The sequence below is a fragment of the Neovison vison genome, chromosome 2 (assembly GCF_020171115.1).
Source record: "Neovison vison isolate M4711 chromosome 2, ASM_NN_V1, whole genome shotgun sequence".
NCBI lineage: Eukaryota > Metazoa > Chordata > Mammalia > Carnivora > Mustelidae > Neogale > Neogale vison.
In genome coordinates this window covers 161,044,843-161,071,104 of record NC_058092.1, presented here as the reverse complement: position 1 = coordinate 161,071,104, position 26,262 = coordinate 161,044,843, and the positions used below count along the sequence as shown (strand labels likewise).

The 26,262-nt window shown below is 44.1% G+C and overlaps 1 protein-coding gene across 3 annotated transcripts in view; it reads right to left on the bottom strand.

Moving 5' to 3' along the window:
* MTR (5-methyltetrahydrofolate-homocysteine methyltransferase) overlaps positions 1 to 26,262 on the bottom strand; it is a 107,791-nt gene that overhangs the window by 25,093 nt on the left and 56,436 nt on the right. For all 3 annotated transcript variants that reach the window (XM_044239413.1, XM_044239414.1, XM_044239415.1), the window contains 9 exons: positions 21,172 to 21,351; positions 19,090 to 19,206; positions 18,664 to 18,804; positions 13,059 to 13,148; positions 11,450 to 11,602; positions 9,559 to 9,666; positions 8,113 to 8,213; positions 1,507 to 1,574; positions 802 to 922 (listed from right to left, as the gene is read on the bottom strand). In XM_044239413.1, coding sequence (XP_044095348.1) covers positions 802 to 922; positions 1,507 to 1,574; positions 8,113 to 8,213; positions 9,559 to 9,666; positions 11,450 to 11,602; positions 13,059 to 13,148; positions 18,664 to 18,804; positions 19,090 to 19,206; positions 21,172 to 21,351 — 1,079 coding nt within the window. The remainder of the gene's footprint in view (positions 1 to 801; positions 923 to 1,506; positions 1,575 to 8,112; positions 8,214 to 9,558; positions 9,667 to 11,449; positions 11,603 to 13,058; positions 13,149 to 18,663; positions 18,805 to 19,089; positions 19,207 to 21,171; positions 21,352 to 26,262) is intronic.

Below are 26,262 nucleotides of genomic sequence, written 5' to 3'. Positions count from 1 at the left end.
AAAAAAAAAAAAAAAAGAAAAAAGAAAAACAATAAGCTGCATGCTAGCAGGTGATCAAGCTTAATGTCCCACCTGGGCATTATTCCCTGCCAAAGTAAATGACATGGAGCATAAGGAACATGTCAGAAGAAGCCCAACGGTACCCATAATTAACATATTTCTCACCAAATATCATGACCCCAGGAAAAATGTGACAAATTGATGAAGAGTCACGCGACCAACTTAAAACTCTCTCTTTAAACTGCTTAACGGAAAGTTTCTCCAAAGGTTCCCCCTTTCAAAAACAACTTCCCAAGGTGATCTTCTGGTTCACTCTTGCTAGCTTGGCCTCCTGCCTCAACTATTATAAAGCTGGAGTTTTTTCAAGGGAACCTGTAATTACTCAATCAGACACCTGCCTCCAGACAGAGAGTGGGCTGCAGTTCAAGCAATGTCTTTGTGCCAAAAGACACACTTTTCTCCAGTTGGTTTGATTTCAAGAGGAGTATTTATCAGAAATCTCAGGAACGGAATGGGAGATGAGAGGATTAAGGAAAGGACAATGACAAGCCAAAGAAATCCAAAAAAAAGGCAAGGAGTGGGAGATCACAAAGGCGTTTCCTAGACCATGCTCCACAAGTACAGTCGCTCTTGTCCAGAGGGAGACTAAACGCTCATGGTCTTATACAGAAGGAGCCAATGTGCTAAGCATAATATAAAGAACAAAACAACAACAACAAAACACAGGGTTTATCATTGTTTTTAAACACTGGCATTTAAATGAATTTAAAGGAAAGCAAAAAGTTCATTAGCATGACTTACCTTGATGTGGTTGCTCCTCCAATCAACAGTGGAATCTTTATAGCCAATCTCTCCATTTCCTTGGCAACAAAAATCATTTCATCCAGGGAAGGAGTAATGAGTCCTGATAGGCCAATTATATCTATTATTTCAAAAAAGAAAAAAGGACAGCAAGGAGAATGAGAAAAAAATGTAGAAAAGTATGCAAGATTCACTTTAAATCCTTTGTAATAAAGACCAGAAGGCCTCATCTGAATTCCCAATTTCTAATTGTATGACCTCTTTTCTGGGGAGTTTCCATTTATTTGTTTGGCTTTTGGTAGCAAATACGATTTGTAGTTTCAAGTTGCAATAATGGGCTTACCACAGTTTGCGGAAGTCATGCAAATAAAATATATTATTTATGATTTCCCAGACTTGAACATGTCACAGTGTCTGAAGAAACACAGAAATGACGATACCCAGAGAAAAATCTAATGTGACCCTGTAATAAGAATCCTGTTCCCTTTCCCCATCTTCAGAGCTAGGAGGAGTTTCATGGGTACCTATTCACCAATTCAACCCCCACTACAAACGACAGTGGAAGCCCCCCACCCAGGAGCTGGCCCCTGACAGTCCGAATGCTCCAGCAGTCCCACGTGGACTGGGGCATCCTCATACGCTGACAGACACACCCTGGGGGTGAGGACATCCAGTGGAAAGCCCAGAAGCACAGGTGGACAGTACCTGCTTTGTGATCAAGAGCAGCTTTCAGGATCTTGTCACAGGGAGTCATGACTCCTAAATCAATAACTCTGAGGGACAGAAAAGAGACGTGAAGAAATTAATGGGAACCCATCAGAGACAGAGCAGAAAGGAACGTTTACTTAGCTGCCAAACACTCGTCTAATGGCAACCAGAATCCGCAGGACATGCTCACGAAGAAGTGACAACCATCACAACCACAATGACCACATATGAAGTCCTTACCACATGCCAGGTGCTATGCTAAGACTTTTAAAGCAGCTTTATTGATACAGAATTCACATGGCATAAAATTCACTCATTCAAAGTATACAATTCAATCATTTTTGGCATATGACATTATTATTTTTTTTTAAGCTCTGGTAAAACATAAAACTTCATCTGCCCGTTAACTGGTAAGTTAAGACTGTCCCCCTGTCGTCAAGACCGAGAAAGCCCACACCATGCCAGTCATTTTTAAAATTTAAGTTTATCATGAGTATGCATTTCATAGCATGCATTTTCACTTCTTTCACAATGTCATTAAAATAGGCAAAACAATTTTTTTTAAGATTTTATTTATTTATTTGACAGAGATAGAGAGATCACAAGTAGGCAGAGAGGCAGACAGAGAGAGGGAGAAGCAGGCTCCCCGCTGAGCAGAGAGCCCGATGCGGGGCTCGATCCCAGGACCCCAATATCATGACCTGAGCAAAGGCAGAGGCTTTAACCCACTAAGCCACCCAGGTGCACCAAATAATTTTTAATAAAAAAAAAAATCAATGCTTAACAATTACTATTTGACACAGTATCATCTGGTAACAGTAGCTGCTGGGCAGGAAGGAGCTTTGCTTCTTGCTATATATGTCTTATACTGACTTGTTTGCTCCCGTATCATTTTTTTTGACAAATAAAATCTTTTTTGACAAATAAATCAGCACATGCAGACTCCTCAGTAAAAACCAAGACAATTTTAGATCAACGGTAACTACCTTCAGTATGTGACTAGTGACCTGGTAGAGGAAATGCTGCAGGATTTAATGCTGTGGCACCGGAGGTTATAAGAAGAATCAGAACACACCATTTTCTTTCTTTCTTTCTTTCTTTTTCTTTTTTTTTTTTTTAGCACATTGAAAAACTCTGGTAATTGGATCTTTTGTGAAGCTATGACTAAGTATAGACTGTTGCATATAAAACTAAGCAAAACAGTATATTACATTTTTAAATTTAAATTCAATTGGTGTATTGCCTTTAAATCAAGACAAAAAGGCATACCTTTCAAAAAAAAAAGGCATACCTTTCAAAGCCCATTGTATTCAGCACTGTATATGTACTTTTAAAAATTACATTAAAAATCATCAGTATGATAGTAAGAATCAACTTGCTCTCATCTTCTTGTTTTAAGCAATGTCTCTTTCAGGAACATCTTATACATGCTTGCTTCGTTTGAGGACAGTAAGGAGAGCTTGTTGCTGGACAGAATGGGGGAAAGAAGGAAACGGTAGGTAGAGAGGTCAGAGTGGGAGGAGACAGCATCTTAATGGCCACTACTAGTTCAATTTTCAGAATATTAAGTTTAAGATTTCTTTCTTTCTTTCATTCTCTCTAAGAGAGAGAGAGTAATTGGGGATAGGGGACGGGAAAGGGAGAGACAGAATGTTAACCAAGCTCTACGCCCAGTGTGGAGCCCAACATGGGGCTTGATCTCATGACCCTGAGATTATGACCTGAGCTGAAGTCAGGAGTCAGCCACTTAGCCAACTGAGACACCCATGGGCCCCCTATTCTTAAGCTATCCAAATGGAGCTTGAAGCACCCCAGGACGGTGATATCTGAGCTGAATTTTGAAAGAATAAGTAGGTATCAGCTAGATGAAGGAAGAAAGAAGGCAGGCCAGGAAGAGACTAGCACTAAGGGTCCAGAATGAGGACCCAGCTGGCCCTGAGGAACTCTGGCCATCCCTGCCTTCCTTGGCTGTGGCCCTGCTTCCCATTGTCCCTTGCCATTGTCCCTCACCTTCCCTGCCACGTCCTGATTCCACCACAGCTCCATTTTCTGTTCCCCTGGGCTTTCCCTTGTCTCCCTTCTTCACCTAGAGCCCGATGCCCCATGTCCACAGGCCACTTCTTACACACATCCTTATATTATGCCACATGAGAAATTAAAGAGAATAAAAATAAATGTTATGAGAAAATGCTGGTTTTAAAATCATCTTTCTAGAATGCTTGTAACAGCTCTGAACACAAGCATTTAATTTGGGTTTTTATTTTTTATTTTTAAAGATTTTATTTATTTATTTGACAGAGAGAGTTCACAAGTAGGCAGAGAGGCAGGCAGAGAGAGTGAGAGGGAAGCAGGCTCCCTGCTGAGTAGAGAGCCCAATGTGGGACTCGATCCCAGAACCCTGAGATCATGACCTAGCTGAAGGCAGCGGCTTAACCCACTGAGCCACCAAGACGCCCCTAATTTGGGCTTTTAATTCAGAAAAAAATGTAAGCTGCACTCGCTGCTTTAGCAAAGGCATCCAATACGATCTAAGAAGATACACAATTTAAAAAATACTGTAATAAATAAAGTCCCTTTTCCTCTCTGGAAGAATTAAAAAGGAAAATCAGAGCCATGCATCCACATCCATTCCGGGTGTCTCCTGTCTGCGGTCCCTGGAAATGAACTGAACAAAGAATTTCGTTTCTGACCCTGCAATTCACAGGTGCTACCCCCAGATGGCAGTACCCTACCACTCTGCAGTCCCCACGGACCTTTTCCAATCTGCTTAAGCCGAGCTAACAGTCTGTTTCCATTTCTCCTTAAAGGGCACCTGGGTGGCTCAGTGGGTTAAGCCTCTGCCTCGGGCTCAGGTCATGATCTCAGGGTCCTGGGATCGAGCCCCACATCAGGCTCTCTCTTCAGCAGGGAGCCTGCTTCTCCCTCTCTTTCTGCCTACCTGTGATCTCTCTCTCTGTCATATAAGTAAATAAAATCTTTTAAAATAATTAAAAGTCTCCCTTTGAAAAGTAGTAAGTTGGGCAGAGAAACTGGACAGCTATTTTTTCCAAAGGAGACATAAGAGACCAACCTGTATATGAGAAGATGCTCAGCATCACTAAGGAGCAGGGAAATGCCAATCAAACTCATAATGGGGTATCACCTCAAAACTGTTCGAAGGGCTCTTATCAAAAAGATAAGCAGTAGGGATGCCTGGGTGGCTCAGTTGGTTAAGCGGCTGCCTTCGGCTCAGGTCATGATCCTGGCATCCTGGGATCAAGTCCCACATCGGGCTCCTGGCTCAGCAGGAAGCCTGCTTCTCCCTCTGCCTCTGCTTACCACTCTGCCTGTGCTCACTCTCTCTCAAATAAATAAAATCTTTAAAAAAAAAAAAAAAAAGATAAGCTGTAACACAGGTTAGCTAAGAGGTGGAGAAAACGTTCTCACCACAAGAAAGAATTAATTATGTGAAGCTGGTGGTTGTAGCCATCATATGGTGGTCATCAAATTGCAACATGGTATAGCAAGTCAATACCTTGTGTACCTTACACAGTGTTACAGGTCAGTTACATCTCAGTAAAGCTGAAAAACCAGAAAACACACAGGCCCATACATACCTCCAACCCCCACACAGACCCCAGGCTGAAAGCCTATGAATAATCATCAAGTGAGCATGTGTGGTGGACAGGAGAGACTGGATTAGTGTGCCCCTGACTTAGTATAGCTAAATGCGTTAACGTGATTCCATTCACTCACAGCTGTACGCTGCTTAATTTTCACTCATACTCCACATGTACATTAACAACCACTTATTAAAATATAAACAGGCCTCTGTTATTATGTTTCACCAGAGCCATATTTTTCAAGTACTAGATACAGGATATCCAATTTTAAAAATTACTTTTGACATATCCCAGTTTTTCGTGGGAAAAAAAATCTACATTTTCTATGTAATAATTAGTGAGGAGTATATCTAAAATCCATTCTCGTGTACGATTTGATCAGAAAGCATTTTTGAATATTTTAAATTATGTAAGAGGAATGTTAACTGGAATATCAACATTAAACAGTACAGTTAAAGTTGTTGAACTTTTGAACTAGAATCAATACCGGAAGATAAACGGACAGAGCACAGGGTCCTGACTTTTGGAGTCTGAAGCCCTGAGCATATTATGGTCTGCCCCTTGTTGGCTGTGTGACCATGAAGCAAACACTTAATTTCTCGACACCTCAGTTTCCAAGTCTGTAAAGTGAGAAAGACAGTAACTGAAGCAAGCAGAGCAGGATTAAGACCATAAAATGGAAGGAAGGATGAAAGAAAAGAAAGGAAAAGAAAAACACCAGGAAAAGAAGACAGGAAAAAAAAAAAAGTGCTATGAAAGCACTGTCTAATTTGTGCAGTGGTAAACAAATGTTAGGTGTTGCTAGACTCTCAGTGGATCCGTCCCTGAGGTCTATTCAAATTCTCAAATTTATACACGCTACTGTAACACAGAATCTAATGCGTCATCTCCACAAAAACGTCCTCTGTCTAGACAGAACGATCATCTTGAGTCCTCTTTACTCTTTTTTCCTTCACAAAGAAGAAAGTTCTTACATTTTATGAGATTTAGTGCATCAATGGCAAAGAGCCAGGAACTAGAAAGTTGCACGAGGATTTGATACTGGATGGTTTGCTAGACTCAATCACTAGCTGGGTGGTTCACCCCAGATCCATCTAGAACCCTGATGCTCAGCAAAAGAATACAATTAACTACATAAGGGAGATTTTCCGAGCACTTTTCTGCTAGCTGACGCCATAAAATTAAACTGACCAGGAGGCCACATGTTAGGAGACACAAGACCCCAAAGGTGTCTGACAGGATAGAAAACAACTGCACATTCACTTGTGTTTTTATACGAGGAATAACTACAGTTTCACCAGAAGATATTTCTCCAGTTTGACTTATGAGCGAAGATAAGCAGACTTCCAATGCACAAGACAGAGGACTGGATGTGCTGGAGGAAAGCCTCAGGTTTAATAAGCAGGCTTTCACGAATGCTGACCTTCTACACTCAGAGCACCCTGGAGAAACGCCACAGTTTTCCCTGGCCTCTTATGATGTCTCTACTGGAGGAAAACACATTCCTAGTGTGACTCTCCTAGCTACTTACCCATTTTTCAAAATAAAAAATTACAAATACAAAAAAAAATTTATAAATTGCTTTAGAAGGTTTACCTACAAACTGCTTTTTTCAACAGTTGCTGTCCCATGATCACAGTTGACTATGTACTTGGCTATTTAGCCTTATAAACAGCAAATTCCTTGAATTCTTGAGAAAAGTCAACTAAACCATTTTGGTGTCACTAGTACAATGTGTGGTGTGTAGGAGACGATCTACAGATGTTCGCGAGCTGAATTCAATTTTAACTAACTGCAATGAATGCAAACCAAAGCCAATGACAAGGGATTTGAAACAGTGAGACAAGAGTGGAGGTGTCTTGTAGATTTCAGGAAGCAAACACCTTATCCAAATACTTGTTTTATGGGTGAAATCTCATTACAACCACCTCCCTGGTATCTCCAATACATTTATCATTGAAAAAATAATACATTCCAAAAACAATATTCCTAGAATAGGAATAGAGAAGATAGTGCTAAGTGTTCTGACAGTGGGCAGGCAGCTAAGGGAAACACCTTTGAAGACAGAGGCCAAAAGGTGTGATCCTGACCCAGCTCCTCCAACCCCAGCCTTCCGGAGTGCCTGGATGCATTCAATTGGCCTGGAAAGCAGAGGTGGTTAACCAAGTTGAGAGGAGGGAAGGGCCCAATGGGGACTTGTCACAAGACAGCAGGGGACGCCTATGAGGGGCACAGATGCCCTGCAGCCACGGCTCCCTGCTTCAGAGATAAAATAGCACATCGGAAAGAAGTCCGCTGGATTCAAAGGAACTGGTGGCCGGACATGGACCAGAGAAGGCGTTAGTTCTATTAGGCTTCTGTTCACAAAGACTGTGCCAAAATCTGGGCAAAACATACACTTACAATAGGTCATCAGCTCTCACACAGAAGTAACTGAGGGCTGACTATTCACTACAATGAGATGTATCACCCAGAGGCTTTTCTTCTATACAACATTTCAAAATCTAGCTTCATCATTTCCAAGAGGGATGCATGGTCCTGCTCTAAGCAGAGGGAAGAGAGAACTGTACAGTCAAAGCCTTCTTATAAACTCCACCGAGCCGAAGTCATCTAGGATCTCAGCTCTAAAACATGGAAGTTTATTGAGAAGAAAAACAGAATATGCTCCATGCCATTGGCTATGGGCAGGAGCCCGATGTTCATTAGAGTCTTGGCCCAAGGTCAATCCTCAAGAAGCTCTTGGTTGTTCTGACCCTGCTGGAATAGCTTTTGCTGTCCTTTTTGTACTTACCACACAGATCACAGATTAATTACTACCTTCTTTCATCTGAAAAGGTGGTTCAACACAGAAAATGTAAAAAACAGTCAGGAAACAGAAATTAAAAATCACCTACAATATCCACGGCCATACCCTACCCTTTCTGACCAACAAAGAATCAGCCTATTAATGCTTTTATTTTTAAATATGAAAGGGGCTTGAAAGAGGTCAGTGTAAACTCACCTGAAGTTATTGCAGCCAAGGACCACACCGACTATGTTCTTGCCTATGTCATGCACATCACCTTTCACGGTAGCCAACACGATGGTGCCCTGATAAGGGTCCTAGGGAGAAAGCCACACAGCTGAGCATCACCACGCTCACCTTACAGCAGATCCCCTAATTTCCTGCAGCCAGACAGGTGTTGGCACGAAAAGCACTGTTGTACAAGCGAGACAACCTCAAAAACAGACCTAGAACCTAGGTCATGTGCTCTGCCAGTAGAAAGCTGCTGGCCCTAGCTGTTTGAAGGAGGCCTGCCTCGCTGGTTAGCCCAGGGAGCATCAACCGGGGCTTCCACCACCTCAAGGAACAGGTTATGTCAACTACAAAACAGTCCTATAGCTGAAGAACATAATCCTTAACTGCAAAAACGCTGTCTGACAAGTATTTAGGTGAGCAGTAAGGGGAGACGGAGGGAACAGAGGGAGAAGCTGGTGAGTGCACAGGTCCCATCAGAACCCAAACCACCATCTCAACAGCCCAGGGCAGGGGCATTTTATCGTAGTTTATTTTTTCTTTTCTTTTTTTTTTTAAAGATTTTATTTATTTATTTGACAGAGAGAGATTACAAGTAGGCAGAGAGGCAGGCAGAGAGAGAAGGAGGAGGAAGCAGGCTCCCTGCTGAGCAGAGAGCCCGATGCGGGACTCGATCCCAGGACCCCGAGATCATGACCTGAGCCAAAGGCAGCGGCTTAACCCACTGAGCCACCCAGGTGCCCGTAGTTTATTTTTTCAATACTATTGTGCTATGCACTGTGGGCATCCCTTCCCTCAAATAAATAAATGAAAGAATAAATCATTTTTTTCAAAAGAAAAAAAAGAAAAGAAAAAGCACACAAGGCAAGTGGGATTCTATGTCGGAGCCATTCACAAGCTCACATCAATATGACAATTCAGAATCCTACAGGCCAAAGCTGGCTGAGCCTCACAGGCAGCTAAACAAGGTCAGAGCTTAATGATTTACTTTGGTGGTACAGCCAACAGGAATTAAGTTGGATCCAGAGGCAGTGCCAAGGACATTACCAGTATGCAGAGACAAATCAGGGAAGAGGTTTTCCAAAGCCAAATATCACTCAGTTACCTCAAGGGAAGAGACCTGGCTCTGTAGCTATAGCATGGAGCACAGTGCCCAGCACATAGCAGGAGCTCTGTAAATGGTGAGGAGAGGAATGAACGAACTTGATTTGAAATCATGGGCTCTGTCTGAAAAACTATGTTCATATTAAAAACTCATAAAGCCACACTCAAAGGAAAAGCCCAGGATATTCTGATACTTGGTCAAACAGATCATTGCTCGATTTCACCTTCAATGACAAGCATAGCTAAGACCGTAGTCCCTACCCCAACCCCATAAGTCTCTGAGATCAATTCCTCACAGGGCCCAGCGGCCTGGACAAAATGACTTGCCTCTTCTTCTTCTGTGCCAGCATGCATTTTATTTTCTTCTCTTTCTTTTTCCATGAAGGGAATAAGGTGGCCAACAGCCTTCTTCATGACTCGAGCTGACTTTATAACCTAGGAAAAACACATGGAGTCAGGCATCTTTACCTGACCCTGAATGGTTGTTAATGCCCGCTTATGAATTTCAGCATCAATCAAGAATGCAAGTTTTGACCACTGATGTCCACTTTTGATAGCAGATGAGATAAGGAACAAGTTCCTTGTGGAGAAAGACAATGAACAGGGTATAGCAGAAGGAAAACAAGACTAAGAACTGCACACTGTGATTTCTGTCTTCTTACTTTTGTCTTTCTGTCTTTCTTATTTTTTCTCAGCCTTGAAGGCTGTCTATCACTTCTCCAAGTTCTAGGTATTCTTGTCCACCATGAGTCCCTTTTCAGCCTTCTCTTCTCGATCCCTAGTATTCTAATCCACTTATAATTAAGGTTCCTGCTTAAGCAAGAATAGGGCCTTTTACAAAATTCATGTATGCTAAAATTCACAGGTGGAAGTATGATGAGAAACAGGGTATTTGCACAGTCTCCAAGTTTCTCTCTACAAGTAAATTCAGAGCGCAGGAAACCTAGCAGACACTGTTAACCAAATGAGCAGAGTTCATATAACCAGTAATGAGACACAGCAACATTCTGGAACTCCTGATATGATCCATGGAGAAGGGCACAGGATCACTTTTATTCTTGCCAAAAAATGAGCAAACATCAGACAAACTCAAACTCAGGGACAGTGTCCATAATAACTGTACTGTACTGAGGAAGGCAGGATAAAAAAGCATCATGGGATCTTGGAATACAAAGAAAACAGTAGTGGGAAAACCGGTGAGGTCTGAATGAAGTCCTTCTCTAACAGCATTACATCGATGTCAACTTCCAGGGGCTGCTAACTACACGAGGCTCCAGTAAAAATGCTCAGGTGAGGGGAAGAGGATGGGGGAGGGATACAAGACATTTTTCAAACCACATTTGCAAACTGTCTCTATGCCTGATATTAACTCAAAAACACCAAGTGAAAAATAGGTCAACACCATGAAGAACTAAGACCGAGGAATTGCCATGGGCTGGAGGAAATTAAGAGGGCGTGACAACGAAACGTTCCTATCTCGAGTGTGGGGAGAATTTCACTGGTGCATGCGTGTTAAAACTCATCAAGCTGTATCCTCTACATATGTGAACTTTGTCGTATGCTTATTATAAAACAATAAAGCTGTTTTAAAAAGGGGGTGAATGTTATGAAGGAAACAGGCAATTAACTAAGTATAGAATGAGTAATTAAAACAAACAGAAACCAAACTAGGGCCTTCACGTTTTGTGTTTGCCTCACAGTCCTAACCCTGACGGCTCAAGAGAAGCTTGTTCACCGATATGGCCAGTTGCTCCTATAAATCAAAATGAGAGTTCTGGCTTTCTCGAAAGATATGACGTAATGTATATCACTATTTCAAATGGTGATGATTTGTTCAAAATACGTATCCTTAAAGATGATACTGGCTGGTGAATCAAAAGTGAACGCTATGAACTAACTTCACACACATCTTGGGTTTTACTGTAACTTGAGGGAAGAGCAGATGGGTGTTGGGAGTTAGGAGATGGGACAAAGATCTATCATGCAGATCAGAATGCTAACAGTTTCTAGATAACCTCCAGCCAGCACTCACCCTCAAGACGGACCTTCCAGACACTCCTCCTGACACATTTAGAGAAAGAATGACCTGATCTCAAATGTCCACAAGCTCTTATCAAAATCAAAACTTGAGAAATACATCCGAACTTACTATTAAAAGACAAAGTCTTCTTTTTTAGGTTGTAAAAACTACCCCTCCCCTTCCCCATCTTTTGCCAACCTGAGGTAGAAACATTTTTCCAGCACCAAAAAGGTCACCAACAACTTTCATGCCATTCATCAGAGGCCCTTCGATTATATTCAGAGGCCGGGGATATTTTTCCTGGTTTAATCTGGCTTCCTCAGTGTCTTCAACAATGTGTTTTTCGATACCCTATTTAAAAAAAAAAAGTTAGAAAAAAAAATCACATTAAAAATCGGCTTACGTCCAAATAGCCAATCAAGAATGAATCATGGCTGGGCGCCTGGGTGGCTCAGTGGTTTAAGCCGCTGCCTTCAGCTCGGGTCATGAGATCGGGTCCTGCATCGGGCTCTTTGCTTGGCAGGGAGCCCGCTTCCCTCTCTCTCTCTCTCTGCCTCTCTGTCTACTTGTGATCTCTGTCTGTCAAATAAACAAAAAATCTTAAAAAAAAAAAAAAAAGAATGAATCATGGAAATGTTTAAGAGTACAGGTTTTAGAATCAGATTGTGTGGGTTCAAATCCTGGTTCCTATCAGTAATCTAAGCAATTAATCAAGCATCAGTTTCCTAAATTAAAATGTCACATATTTTCTGCCTCAGGTGGTTATTTTGAGGATTAAATGAAATGCCCTATGTAAAGTGCTTAGCCAGGGGAATGATACGTTAAGTACTCAGTAAAAATGAGTTATCTGTGAGAGAAGGAATACTAGTAAGTAAAGTTCAAATTCATCATAAAATACACTTTTTGCTTCTTAGTGGTTTAGCAGAGTATACGTTATTAAAGATCTCCAGTGACATCAGCACGTTTTGTCACTATGAAGCTCCAAGACGGTGGTGGGGGTGGGGGCGGGTGGGAGGATGACAATGGCCAGGACCCTGACATGACGTTCAAACCCATGAAGCCTCTGCGGACTTCTCCAGCCTTTAGTGATCAAGCCCTAATCCCCCGTGTCCCCAGTTCAAGGACCCCTGGATGTGGCTGACATTGCACAACTTCAAATATGTGAATCTCAAAAGTTTCAAGAAGTTAAAAGTTAAATTTGAGAGCCAAAAAAAGAGAAGTCTGAAATTCTCCAGACCACAAATAAGGACACTGAAGCCAAGAGATTATGTTGTCTAAAATCCCAATTACCAGGGTACCTGGGTGGCTAAGTCAGTGAAGCACCTGTGGCTCAGGTCATGATCTCAGGTTCCTGGGATCGAGTTCTGTGTCCGGCTCCCTGCTCAGCGGGAAGTGTGCTTCTCCCTCTCCTTCTTCCCCTTCCCCACTTGTGCTTGCTCTCTCACTCTGACAAATAAATAAAATCTTTAAAAAAAAAAAATCCCAATTATCAGCAGAAGAGCCAGGACTTGCCTGTTGCTCAAAAGACAGCAACTTGGTCCAGGAGAGCGTTTCTCAACTTCGGCACTAAGGACACTGTGAGCTGAACAAATGTCATGTGGGGCCTCTCCCATGCACTATGGGATGCCATAGCATCCCCAGCCACTGGATGCCAGGAACACCTCCCACCCCTTACTTTGACAACCAAAAATATCTCTAGACTTGGCCCACGGTGCCTTGGGGCTGCACGAGGGACTGCCCCCTCCAGTCACCACACGAGGCAAGCACGAGGCGCCTCCAGCCGTCGCTTCACGCTCCCACAACTCACCTTCACAAGGGCATACTCCAGGCGTTCTTCGATGGGGCCATTCCTCCACTCATCAGTCTGGACGACTTTCTTCCCTCCTTTGCCATGTGTCTGAGTTGAAATTAGGACAGACAGATGGGTATTAATAGGCCCTCATTGAACTATGTAGCAGCAAAATCCTATGCCTCATTCTTCTCTTATATGGCCAGCGCATAGCTGAGCATCCAGCATGAATTAAGGTCTCAATAAATGTTTGCGGGAAGCAGAGACAAGGAGAGGTATTTCAGGATTTGACCTTGTAGTAAAAGGACACAGCAAGACCCTGTTCTTCTTTCCCATAAGTTAACAACATCAAACAAAGGATTTCAAGGGCAGTAAGAGAAGCTCTTCCCCCCATGAGAAGGGCCTCGAGGGCCCACCACACATGGCATCATCACCCACAAATACACACAGAGAGCTGGTGGCCGGAGTCAGACGGCATGGGAGGGTGGGCATCCAAGAGTTGCAGGACATGCCTACGCCCTCAAGGACTTGGCACTTCCTGGGGGAGGTGGAGGGGCTAGACACCAGAGAAGGCACATGTCAGGGGCTGAATGAGCAGATACCACAGACTATACTGCGTGATCCAAACTGGACCCGGAACCTTGAGCAACGAGTCATCATCACAAACCAGGGTGGAGAGACGTGGAAGAAATGGATGGACTCAGCAAAGGGACAGAAAGTGCCATGACCACGGCCTACCAAGAGAACCACATGACCTCATCTGTTCTCTCCATGTTAACTGGTGGCATCACTCGCCCCAACTGAAAATCTACAGAGCATTCTTTAATACCCTGTCATTCCTCTCGTACAGCCACTCACCGAGTCCTAACCGACTATATCTTCTCTAAACTCCTCCCTGCCCTGTTTCAGCGTTTACATGGTCCAAGCCACTAGCTGCTCTCAGTACCCATCCACCCCTCAACGGCAGTGTATCTTCTGCACTATAAACTAAACTAGAAACCAGAGGGGCAAATCTCATCACTCGACCCCCATGTGACAAGAGTCACTGGAAGGGTCCTGTTTCTCCCAGGACAGGTAACTTTTCCATGCCATAGACTCCTTTCCAAGGCTGCTCTCTGCCATGCGATGCCCCAATCTGGCTTTCTCTGATTGCTTCATCTTCTGCTATAACCAGCAAACTCAGCCACCACGAACACTTCCGTTCCCCACACTGTCATCCCTTTCACCTCTGGGCCTCCACCTTCATTCATGTGACACATGTTTAATTCAGCACCTCCTTCCATGCTGTCCCTGGCTAGATGCAAATGCCCCTGGCCTGGCAGGACCACCAGGTCTGCACTCCCGACATCAGAGCCCAGCCTGGCTACGTCCCACCTAGCTTTCACATCTCCCCTGACCCGCACCCCTCCTGAGAAGGCTGCCCTGACCACCTCTACCTTTGTGTTCAATGGCCCTCCTATGTGTTCTCACAGCATCGTGCACTCGCCCTACCCCAGCACCAACCCCACTGGGTTACAACTGCCTCTAGCATTTTCATACACCTCACTCAACCGTAGACCCTGGAGGGGCCCATCTCTCTTACTGGTTCAATCCTCTATGCTTGGTGAAGTGAACAACACAGAACAAGACTTCAGGAAATACTAGCTGAGTGGTTTAATGCTGAACAAAACGATTTTCTGGAGCCATGTTGATGCAGGATAGTGGAGGCCAAGTCACAGAGCACCAGAAATCTATGCTATCAAATTTGGATTTAACCTTCCAGGCATTTGGGGGGGCGGAGCATGGAGTGCAGGACCAAATGCAAAATTCTGAAGCTGCAGAATGACAAAGCAGTATTTTTAAGAGCACCCCAAAGGGGGAGGAGATTTTAGTAATTGATGATCAAGGCCTGGGCCACAGCGGTGGTGACAGGAAGGAAAGAAGAAGACAAGCATAAGGACATCAAGTAATGGACAATGTGTTAGAACAGAAAGGAGGACAGACCTGGGGAGACCCACCAGAACCACAGGGCTGGGGTGCTACCAGCAAGACTGATGGCACAAGGGTTCCTCCCCTACCAGCAAAACTAAAGCTGGTGACCTTAGAAGAATGAGTGGCGGCATTACTGCCCGCAGCCGGGCAAGGAAGCAACCTGAACGTGCGTGGGTGACGAGCAGATTCAGGAAATGCTGTAGCGAAACATACAAGGTAATGCTATCTGGCCATAAAGAAGGACAAAGTCCAATCAGAGTTTTGCGAAAAGAAAACCAAGAAGAGAGGAGGAAAGTAAGCCCTTCTAGCCCTTCCGAAGTTCACGATGCTCTGACTTCGCATGTGCGACGTGCCATGTGCCTTATTAGCCCACGCGCCCAGCAGCTCCTGCGGGTGCGACGGGGTCTTAGGATGCAAACAGTGGACAGGCTTCCAAACACTCTTGGAGGAAGGATCTGGAGAGTTCATGGGAAGCTCCCCAGCCCACCCTGGGGCGGGGAGTGGTCAGGACCTACGTGAGGACGAACAGTGGTCACTGGGGATCTGGGGAACGCGACCAAAGGTTTCGCCCAAATGTTGGTGGTTGCTACCAATGCAAACTTCCCCACCTGATGAGCGTGCTTCAGAAAATCAAGACTTAAAAGGCACATTTGAAAGCTGCTATTTCAGGAGTACCCTGCTTTCCAACTAGTTATCTGCGAAAAGGCTCTCCACGATTGAACTGCAAACTCTGCCCGGGGTGGGGGGTGGGGACCCTGGGTGCTCGTCAGACACAAGGCTACAGAGCAAACCCACCAATAGTCATATCCATCTGCCTGTCCTTGTCTCTGTCACGACTGCTCGAGACCAGATTCCCTGTCAGAGAGTCCCTGTGGGGCTCTGTGCTTTGTTTCTGACACACAGAAAAGCTGGACAGGCACCAAGGGGAGTAAACTGCTCGAGAGAAAGACATCAAGAACATGAGGAAGATGAAGGCCAAAAAGGATCCAATAACTTTTCTCCCACAGAAGTATCAAGAATATTCTCACAACTCAAGGTCATTCAGGAGTCACTGTATTCGGAGCAGAGATCCTTCCAAGCCAAAAGGGTCATGACCTCTATTAGGGTAATGCTTAATAAAGGAACTCCATGCGGAAAAATAGAAAAAGATTTCCATGGAGTTCCATGGAAATTATGCAGTACCATAACACCTGGAACATTTCATTACCAAAAATAATCTACTTATCACAGGTCAGCCTGCGCCAAATTTAAAATAATTATTTTTTAATAAAGCCATTAACTCCCCCAAAGTGGGATTAGAGAGTTTAGTAAGATCAGAGACAAGATTCTTTCTACCTTTCAAGATTTTATTTATTTGAGAGAGAGAACAAAAACAAGGGAAGCAACAGAGGGAGAAGGAGAAGCAGACTCCCCGTGGAGCAGGGAGCCCGATGCAGGACTCAATCCCACGACGGTGGGATCATGACCTGAGCTGAAGGTAGATGCTTCACTGATGGAGCCACCCAGGTGCGCCTCCACTTTTTCAATATGGATCACACAGGAAACTTGGGTGCAGACTTCAGCATTTACTAACAAAAAGAGATAATCATTCTCTTACAAAGAAAAAAAAAATCCTCACCCCGTATTTGTCTCTTAATTTCACTGCTTTTTATGTTCCATTTGCCCTTGGAATATCCTGAGAAACTGCTACAGAGCTGACCACTCCTGGGGCTTATGGAAGTATGCCTGTTTTGGTTACTAATTCCCTAAATGGTGACAGAAGTCACTATGAATGTGGACAGCCTACTTGATGGAGGGGTCAATGGCTTGTAATAAGTCCTTGTGGTTACATTAAGAGGGAAGAACCTCTCATATGATGGATTATTAAGCTCTCGATATCGCTATTAAGATTTCCCTCAGTTTGGCTGTGTCCATCCTGGGGGCAAAATCTTTTGACAGCTCAGCAAGACAAAAACAAAAACTTGTAAAAAAAAATGCTAACAGCGAAAAGACCCAAGAGAATGACTAACATAAAATTCAAAGTCAACAACACCTTAAATGAGAACAGTATTCCAATGAAGGAGCCCAATTTTTTCCTACGTGAGGGAGTGGAGAGAAAACTGAAACCATGCTCTGCTGTGTGGGTTAAGAACTCTCTAGTAAGACTTTATGTTTATAGAAGCTGTGATGCCCTTCGGGCCTTCAAGAGAACCCTGTCTGAGTTATTATTCCATGGGTGGAAGACAGGAGAAGAAGAAAATGGGGTAGTGTTCTACACTCAGGGGCTAAGTACTTCGTCATGAGCAGAAACAGCCCTGGAAAGAGCGGGAAAAATTCTAGAGACAGCTCTTATGCAATGAGCCGAGAAACAGAATGTGATTATACCTGCAATAATCAAGGCCTGAGACATTCTGTCCTGGGTCCATGAGAGAAGTCAGGAAAGTTTTTAAGGAACTGGGAGGAGGGTCCTGTGCTCACGTGCATGGTCTGATCTCCATCAGCCTCGCTGAGCCTATGCCAATTTCAGAAATTTAGATCTGGTCACCCATAAAGCTGATAAATCATCAATGCGGTTAATTATAAACTGTCCTAGCCTTCTTCCAGAACACTCTAGCACTCACTCTGCGATGGAAGAGGACAAGTGAACATCTCTGCCAGTTATATTCAGATTTTAGCATGGAAAACGTTAACAAAGGGGACAATATCCATGAAAGTGTTCTACCACTCTTCCCATGTGCTTTGCGAGACAAATGTCTTCATTTGCCATCGCTTTCTGAAATAAATTAAGAAGTTCTTTTCAGGTAAAGATCTCATCTCTCCTGAAAGAGAATTCTAGGAAGCAGCCCCATGACAGGAGCTTGATGCACCTGTAATTACGGACACACAGTAAAGGGGGAGACAAGAAACCAATTTTTTGAATTAACTATCATATTCTCGTTTCTATAGATCAAATGTGCATAGACCCCAAGCCTTGACCTACAGAACCCTGCCATGGATGGACCAGATCCTGACATAAACAAAAGTAAGCACACTGCAATGGGTACCAGGAAGTAACACAGCCACACAAGGAAATGCAAAACAATTCTTTTAAATTATGAGGTAGAAAAATATCTCATGAAATGGAAAGATGTTCTGGTATACTGCTAGACAAACAGAGTTACCAAAAAGCATCTAGAATAGAGGTCTGTTTTTGTAAGTGTGTATCTGAGCATGCGTGTGTATGTAAGCATGGGTACACACAGCTGTGAGGACACAATCATTCTGAAAATAAACCAAAACCATGACTAGAAGGTCATAACAAAATCTCAACAGTGGTTAACTTTTGGTGGCAGGATTCTGAGTGACTTTTATTTCCTTTTTTTACTTACCTATATTTTGTAAATTTTCTAGAACTACTACATGTTACTTCAGTATGGGACAAAATTAATTTTACAATTTCAGATACATTAAAAAAAAAAAATTGACATTAGGATCCTGAGGCAGGCTGGGTATGCCCCTGCTTCTGCTCCCTCACCCTTAACTAAAATGCCTTCTCTGGGGCTCTCTTCAGAAATCTTCAGGGACCCGACAACAGAACTGGATGCCTGCTCCTGCTCTACAACAGAGGTCGGGTAACTACGGGGGTGATGTTTGAAGGCAGGTCAAGCCCTCGTCAGAACACTTTTCTCTCTACCTGAGCATAGCGCAGGAGCTTCTCCGTGGCCTCAGGGTCTTTATTCCAGATGAGGTCTTCACAGAGTTGGAGAAGCTCCTTGTGGATATCATCATACACAGGCAGGTTTCCAGCATTCACTATCCCCATGTCCATACCAAACTAAGGGCAAGAAAGAGGAAAAAACCGAGAATTTCCAGGTATATGCTACATCAGGTCAGCAAACATTTTCTGTAGAAAATATTTTAGGCCATGGTCTCTGTCCCAGCTACTCGGCTCTCCAGCTGTTCCAGAAAAGCCACGAAGAACAACATACAAAGCATGAATAAGATGTTACCCACAGAGACTGGCAGCAGGCCAGACTTAGTCTGCAGGACAAAGTGAGCAAACCCCTCCCTGCCCTAAGTGAAAGTTGCTTTCAAAGGGCACACAGGTGTTCTACTGTACCTTGATTGCGTGGTAAAGGAAAACCCCATGCATTGCCTCTCGGATGGCTTCCATGCCGCGGAAGGAGAAGGACAAGTTGGAAAGACCTCCACTTACTCGGGCTCCAGGCAGTGTTTCCTAGCAAAAATTTTAAAATGTGAAAAGACTTCCCTGTTTTGCCAAAGCAACAATCCCATTCCTCAAGCTTTATATATCAGGGGTTAAGTAAAAAACATGCAGTCTGACATAATTCTGAGCTTCTTGTAGCCAGATAGAGACCAAAAACTTGCCATATTATGGCATCACAAAAACACTGCCTTGCAGATAGTTTTTCCTACTAGACTCTGATCTCCCTGAGGGAAAATAAAAAATTCTGCCTTATCTCTGTAGATCTCTACAATGGGCCTGATGAGGCCATGGTACCTAGGGAGTGTGCCAGAAAGTATCTGCTGAATATATAACAGAGAAAGAACAACACAGAGACAGAGAGTAGTCTGTCATTCAGTCAAAGGCTTCTCTGTAGCCTAAATGAACCAACTCGCTAATTCACCATAAACTTGACTAATTCTGAGAGGAAAGAATGAAACGGAGGTTCCCAGAACACCTCACGACAATGTCCAGCATTAGCACGCACATGGGAACAAAAGGAACTTCCTGTCAGCTAAGGTACAAAGCAGCTCAAGCTTTAGGGATACAGCTTGCCACACCTACTGCTGTGACCTGACCATCCCACGTCTCGGGTATATGCTATCAAGAAACCCGGGCATGTGCACCCAAGTTACACATACCAGAATGATCTCGGCAGCATTGCTCATACTGTCCCGAATGGGAAACAAACCAAATGTCTATCAACAGTAGAACAGTTCATTGTGGAAGAGTTACATGATGAAATGTTGTATGATCATAAAAATGTACAAAATTCAGGCTACAACAGAGCTGAATTTTTTAAGTAAGTTTGGGTAAGCCAAAAAGGCCTGAGAATCTTGAGACTCTATTTATATGAAGCTCAAAATTGGCCAAACTAAGCCGCACTGTTTATACAGCCACATCTCAGTATTTGGTAGTTATATCGTATAAAGTCACCGCGAACAATGAACCTGCGAATAATGAGAACCACCGCTCCTCAGGGGAAAAACAGTTATGCTTCTGTGAACCCCTGGTCACACAATTTTCATCTACTCATCAATACAGAAACTTGTTTTATGTGTTCTTCTGTGTAAAGACATCTTGTTTAACAAATACTACTAACTCACTAGTACTAAGCTCATGGCCAACTGGCTCTCAACCACTAACGTCTAAACAAAGCTTATCTAACCGCAAACATTTTATCTGTAAGGCTCGTCCAGGCCTTCCTGCAATCAGGAACCTCAGAAGGCACTTGAGCACTATACTTGGGGGCCATTAAGACAGAAAATAAACTACCAAGGAAAAGCTCAAAACTGAAAAACATGGCACTACACAGACCATTCACTGGACACTAGTTCAAAGACTGAGAACTGAAACAAGCTGCGGAGTCTGTTGACCTCTCCTGGGAACATGGTGGTTGGGCCATTCGAATTTTCATCTGTCTGCTTGTGGGTATGTCCACAAATGATTGCAAAAGCACCAAGAGTATTGATTTTGGGGGGTCACAGACTTTAGCAAATAGGTGAATTTACAAATACAAAATCCATGGATAATTCAGAGTGTATGCAAGCGATAAAATGATAAAGAAAAGAAACAAAGCACTATCATAAAACAGGCTGATGATTCCAACACAAAATTCAGAGTTGAGGGTGTAATCTGACAGGGAGAGTCACAGGGGCGCTAGGCATGTTCTGTTTCATGACCCAAGAAAGCTATTATGTGCTTCGTAATTATTTATTATACCTATATTTTTTATATATTTTCTCCAGTATCTACGTTCTACTTCATAGCATAAAACATCACATCAAAGAAAAATAATAATGGGCCCTAAATTTCAGAAAACCAATTTTCTATCTAAGAGTAAACTGTCAACATTCCCAGGCAATAAACAGGTATGTCAGCTCAAATTATTCACTGGAGCCATGAGATAAATTTGAGTGGTGTCCTGAGTAGAAGAGAGAAAATATCCACACTTACTTTAATGATTTTTGTTGCGTGGATAAAATTAACAGCATACAAGTTGTGCTCTTCCATCCCAGTACCAATGGTGAGGATGTTAGGATCAAAGATGATGTCATTTGGATTAAAGCCCAGTTTTTTCACGAGTAGATGGTACGCCCGCATGCACACTCTGATTTTGGTGTCTGTTTCTGTCGCCTGCGGAAGGAGCAAAGGATGTAATTTGAAATAGAAAAATGAAGTGTTATTTATGAAAACAGAAGCACATTTCACTTTTCGAAGGCACATAACTATCAATGCTTGGATTTCATAGAAATCCAAACGCCAAGCAGCCTCTCAGCATTTATCAAATTATTTCAGAGGAGGAGACGGTTTAAAGTCACTTCGTATTTTCATCCGCACAACAGCTATACTGCTTCTGCGAAATCACACCTTACACACACAGATGGGCTTCGTAAAAAATACACACACGTGATAAAAATTCAAACGCTACTAAGGAACAATTAATAAATGAGCACCCTTCCTGTCCTGATCTGCTCGCAGTATGTCACACCTCACTCAGGCAACACTATCACAGGCTTCTTGAGCTTCCTGCTCTGATATCCCACAAGGATTCCAGGATATACCCCCAGCTTCTTCCCAGCCCTCCCCAAAACAAACTAATTAACATGGACCTCAAATCATCAATGGAAATTAGTATTGCTCTTCAAAATAATGACACTGCAAGGCAAGGAACTGACTCCAGCAAAGACTGAAACTCCCAGTCCCTCCCCCTCATCCTTGGAATCAGGGCCCAAATCTGCAGTTTGATTTCCTCCTATCTGCCCCTCCTCTACTCTACTCTCCCCCATGCTCCTCTGACATTCCTGAAACCTGCCAAGCCCCTCCTACCTTAGAGCCTTTCCATTTACTGCTGCCACTGCTCGGGACACGCCGGGATGTGGCTGCATGGCACACATCACTCATGTCTCTGCCCAGATGGCTCTTCCCAGTAAGGCCTTCCTCACTCACCGGCTCCAACCAGCCCCTCTGCCATTTTGCCTGCTTCCTCTGTCTTCTTTAAGGTACCTCTCTTTCTAGAACTTGCATTTATTTGGCAACTTGTTTTTTATCTGTTTTATTATTTATTATTACCCTGTTGAGCCAGAATGCCCATCTTGCTCCATCCCTCAAGCCTAGAGCCACGCGCCTGCCTAGGGTGGCACCAAATTCCATTCACTGAATGAATGAACGCATGCTGCTTTTACTCAAAGCCTTTCTGAAGTCAAGCAGACTTTCAGATCAAATTTATAATCTCAACCCAGGGCTTCCATAACAAATTACATTCTGAGTGATTTCTTGTATAAATATCAAATCTGGGGCACCTGGGTAGCTCAGTCAATTAAGCATCTGCCTTCAACACAGGTCATGATCCCCAGGTGCTGGGATCAAGTCCCGCATCTGGCTCCCTGCTCAGCCGGGAGTCTGCTTCTCCCTCTCCCTCTGCCTCTGCCCCTCCCCCACCTCATGTTCTCCCTTCTCTGTTCTCTCTCAAATAAGTAAATAAATACTCTTTAAAAAAACCAAATCTGAAGAAAAACTCTGAAGAAAAACTGAACACTTGCTAGCACTAGAGTGGCTCCAAAAAACTAAGTCACATACAACTCTGAACAGATGTGCAAAATGTTCCGGAAAAGTGGCCAAGACCACTGAACCGCGTGTTCAGTTTCCAAACTGACTACTTTGAAGGAGGGAGCCAGTGGCTGGAAGTGGACACAGTGCATGGGGAAGACTCAGGTCCTGTTTACACACACTGACCTCCCAGAGACAGTTCTCCAGGCAAGTGTACAGATAGGGAGACACTGCTGTAGCTCCGGGTTTATAGGGAGGCCCCACCTTCCAGAGAAAGACACAGTAGTCGAATTACACGAAAAGCTCACTCTTACACCTAGGCTTCCAACAGCTCACCTACTCTGGTATCCGTTCAACTGTTCCCTTCAGTCTCCAATGTCTCCCTGCTTCCTGCAGCTGGTGGGGTTAGATTCTGCCTGACGGGGTCAGTGCCCCTGGGGCGTAGCAAACCAAAGGGCCAAGGGAGAGGGTGACAGGAGCGGGCTCTGTGGCCCTAATGCTCCAGGCTTTAGGCAAGGTGGCAAGCTCTCTCATCTTCCTTAACTGAATTTCTTTAACAACCTACTTACTCCTTCAGTGAGAATAACAAGGTTAAATAAGAGCAAGATGTGGGCCCACAAGAAAGCAGTCACCCAGGGATGCCTTTACTTTAGTCTTCGACTTCGGTTCACCCTTCACCAGCGAGCCATGTGAGGATTCAAGGTTCCAGGTTCAGTGGCCTGGCTGAGCTCCCTAGGAGAGAAGGTACAGGGGTTTGGGCCTAAAGCAGCTGCTAGAGCTTCCTAGAGCCTAGTTTGGTTGGTAGGTCAAGAAATCAAGGTCCTGCTCATTTCTCCAAGTCACGAAGGACACCTAGTCTCGTTTGGCAGGCCACGTACACTCTGTATAGGCGAGCAGGAGAGTCCAGCCACCACACAAGCCACAAGGAGGAGGGTCCTCCCAGGACAGGAACCCTTTCATAGGGCCGGAACAGGATCACCAACTATCAGGCCCAGAAGGATGCGGCCTTGTCAGAGTGCCTATCACGTTAACAGACACACAACTCCTGCTGCCGGATGAACAAAAGAATCTCAGAATGAACAGAGTTTCAGGGGACAGGCCTCTGCCAGGAGCAGGTCATATCACATTAGATTTTCCAACTTTTTCTTTGTTGGGCTCCTCGGCTAGGGTTAGGAGATACGCCCATCGGTGAGGCTTAGTCATGCCTGAGGATCCCACAGACCCGAAGAGAGGTCCACGAAAGCACAGAATGGGAGCCTTCCTCTACTCGCAAGGGCTCTCAACATGGGTGCACGTTATCACTGGAGGGCTTCTTGCTTGTGTCCTAACACCTGGACCGCGCCCTAGACCCAGACAGACCAGGATCTTGAGGAGAGATGTAAGCAACAGCATTTTTAGGAGTCCCTAGTGCTTCTAACACGGGATGGAGGCCAGGTCAGTGAGACGCCACCTTCTCAGGTGAAGCTGTAAGAAAATCTGAGAGACGACACCACAAATCTGGGGATCACGACGGAATAAATACCTTTTATGATTCTACGATTTACCCAGTTTACTCTTGAGCTTCAGAAAGCTAGACGGCCACCAGCAGGTAGAAGCTTTAGTTAAGAAATCCAACCGCCAGGCTTTGCCAGAATACCACACTCCGGGAAAAAGAAGATAAACTTAAGACAATTTCTGATTGACTCATCAAGGTGGATACTGGGAGGAAGAGAAAGAAAAGGGGGAAGATACTGAGATCCTGCAGGAACACAGCCTGACAAGGAACAGGGAAAGCACAAGACCAATTGCGAGGTAGATTAAAGGTTCCAAAGAGCTTCACATGGGAATGTGCTTCACATGGGCCAGGGAACGCCACAGGAGGCCCATTCTGCTGCCACCAGGTCCCCAACAGCAGTGACGGAAAGGGACGTCTGTGCCACCATCAGGAGGACACCGACAAGTCAGAAGGAAAAACGCTGAATAGATAATTAGATAAAAAGATTTAGAGCAGAGTAGGAGAGTGAGCTGGGGTCATCGGAAAGCAAGGTCACCTGGAATGCCCCTTGGTTCGCTCTCCACCTGAAAGAGGGAAGTGGTGCCCCCGACACAGTTCACATTCCAGCAGGGACTCTGGGAAGCAGGCAGGAACAGACATGATGCCGGACAGGGAAAAGAGCCTGAGATGTGCTCCCCACACTGTGCTCACAGCAGGGAGGAGAAAAGGGTCTCAGTTGTAACCACTGGTGACACAGCAAATGAGGAAATCAGAAACCAGGCTTATTTGCATGGTCACCATCGTGATCCTACCCATGGTTTTTTTCCCCTAGAAACCTCAGGCAGAGGCTGCTTGCTGCAAAACCCTACTCAGAAGTGCCCAGGTGAAGAAGCACCATACCCTAACGGGGGTACATGACTCCATTCAAATCTTCTTTTTCATAAAGAGGAATGCCAGGCATGTTCTGGGAAGTCGGAGCCTGAGCTGAGGAGAGACGCCAACTGTAGACTGAGCTGTTATTCTTGTGAGGTCAGTGATCATCCCAGGCTCTGTGGGGGTCTTGGGACTGAGTGCCTGCAGGTCCCCTATCCCTCACATACCTCACAGACCTCCTCCGAAGGTAATCTAGAGAAGTCTCTTTCTTACAAAGAATGTAAGATCTGGGGTGCCCAGCTGGCTCAGTCAGAGGACCATGCAGCTCTTGATCTCGGGGTTGTGAGCTGGAGGCCCACGCTGGGTTTAGAGATTACTTAAGTAAATAAATAAACTTTAAAAAATAATATATGATCTGTAGTCCATCTCATAAGGCAAGGCCCAAGAACAGAAATAATCATGTAAGCTTAGCCAGGGAATGGGGACCTCTCTAGAGCCACTAAAAAGGCGGCACCTGAAATGTAGAAATATAGGTCGGATTTTCAGAAGGTCAGAGGAGAACATATGAGAATCAGCTCCTGGGTGTGGGCCAACTGCCTTTAGCAGGGTAAAAATAAAGGGAATGTTAAAAACTATTACTTCCATTTCCTAGAACTATTTATGATACCATGGTGCATATTTTCCTGGAATTCCCTGGAATTCAACTGAAAAACACTATCAATTATTCTAAATTCAAAAAAGAGGCCATTAGCAAATAAAAATCTAAAAAAATCACTACCAAAGGAAAAATATTTACGAAAGGAAAAATCATCCAACCACCATCACAACAACAAAGCAACACAAAATACCTGGGAACGTTCTTGAGATTTCCTATTTAAGAACAACTATAAAACCTGATGAATAGTAACTGGAAAGACATACCATGCTCCTGTATGACGACCCTGAATATTGCCAAGATAGCATTATTTTTAGGTTAGGGTTAATGAAATTTTAATCAGTATCTCAATGGGGCTTTATTTCTCCATAAATTGGAAAATTACTTCTCAAATCATTTTAACGTAAGAAAATGTGCGCCTGGGTGGCTCAGTGGGTTAAGCCGCTGCCTTCGGCTCAGGTCATGATCTCGGGGTCCCGGGATCGAGTCCCGCATT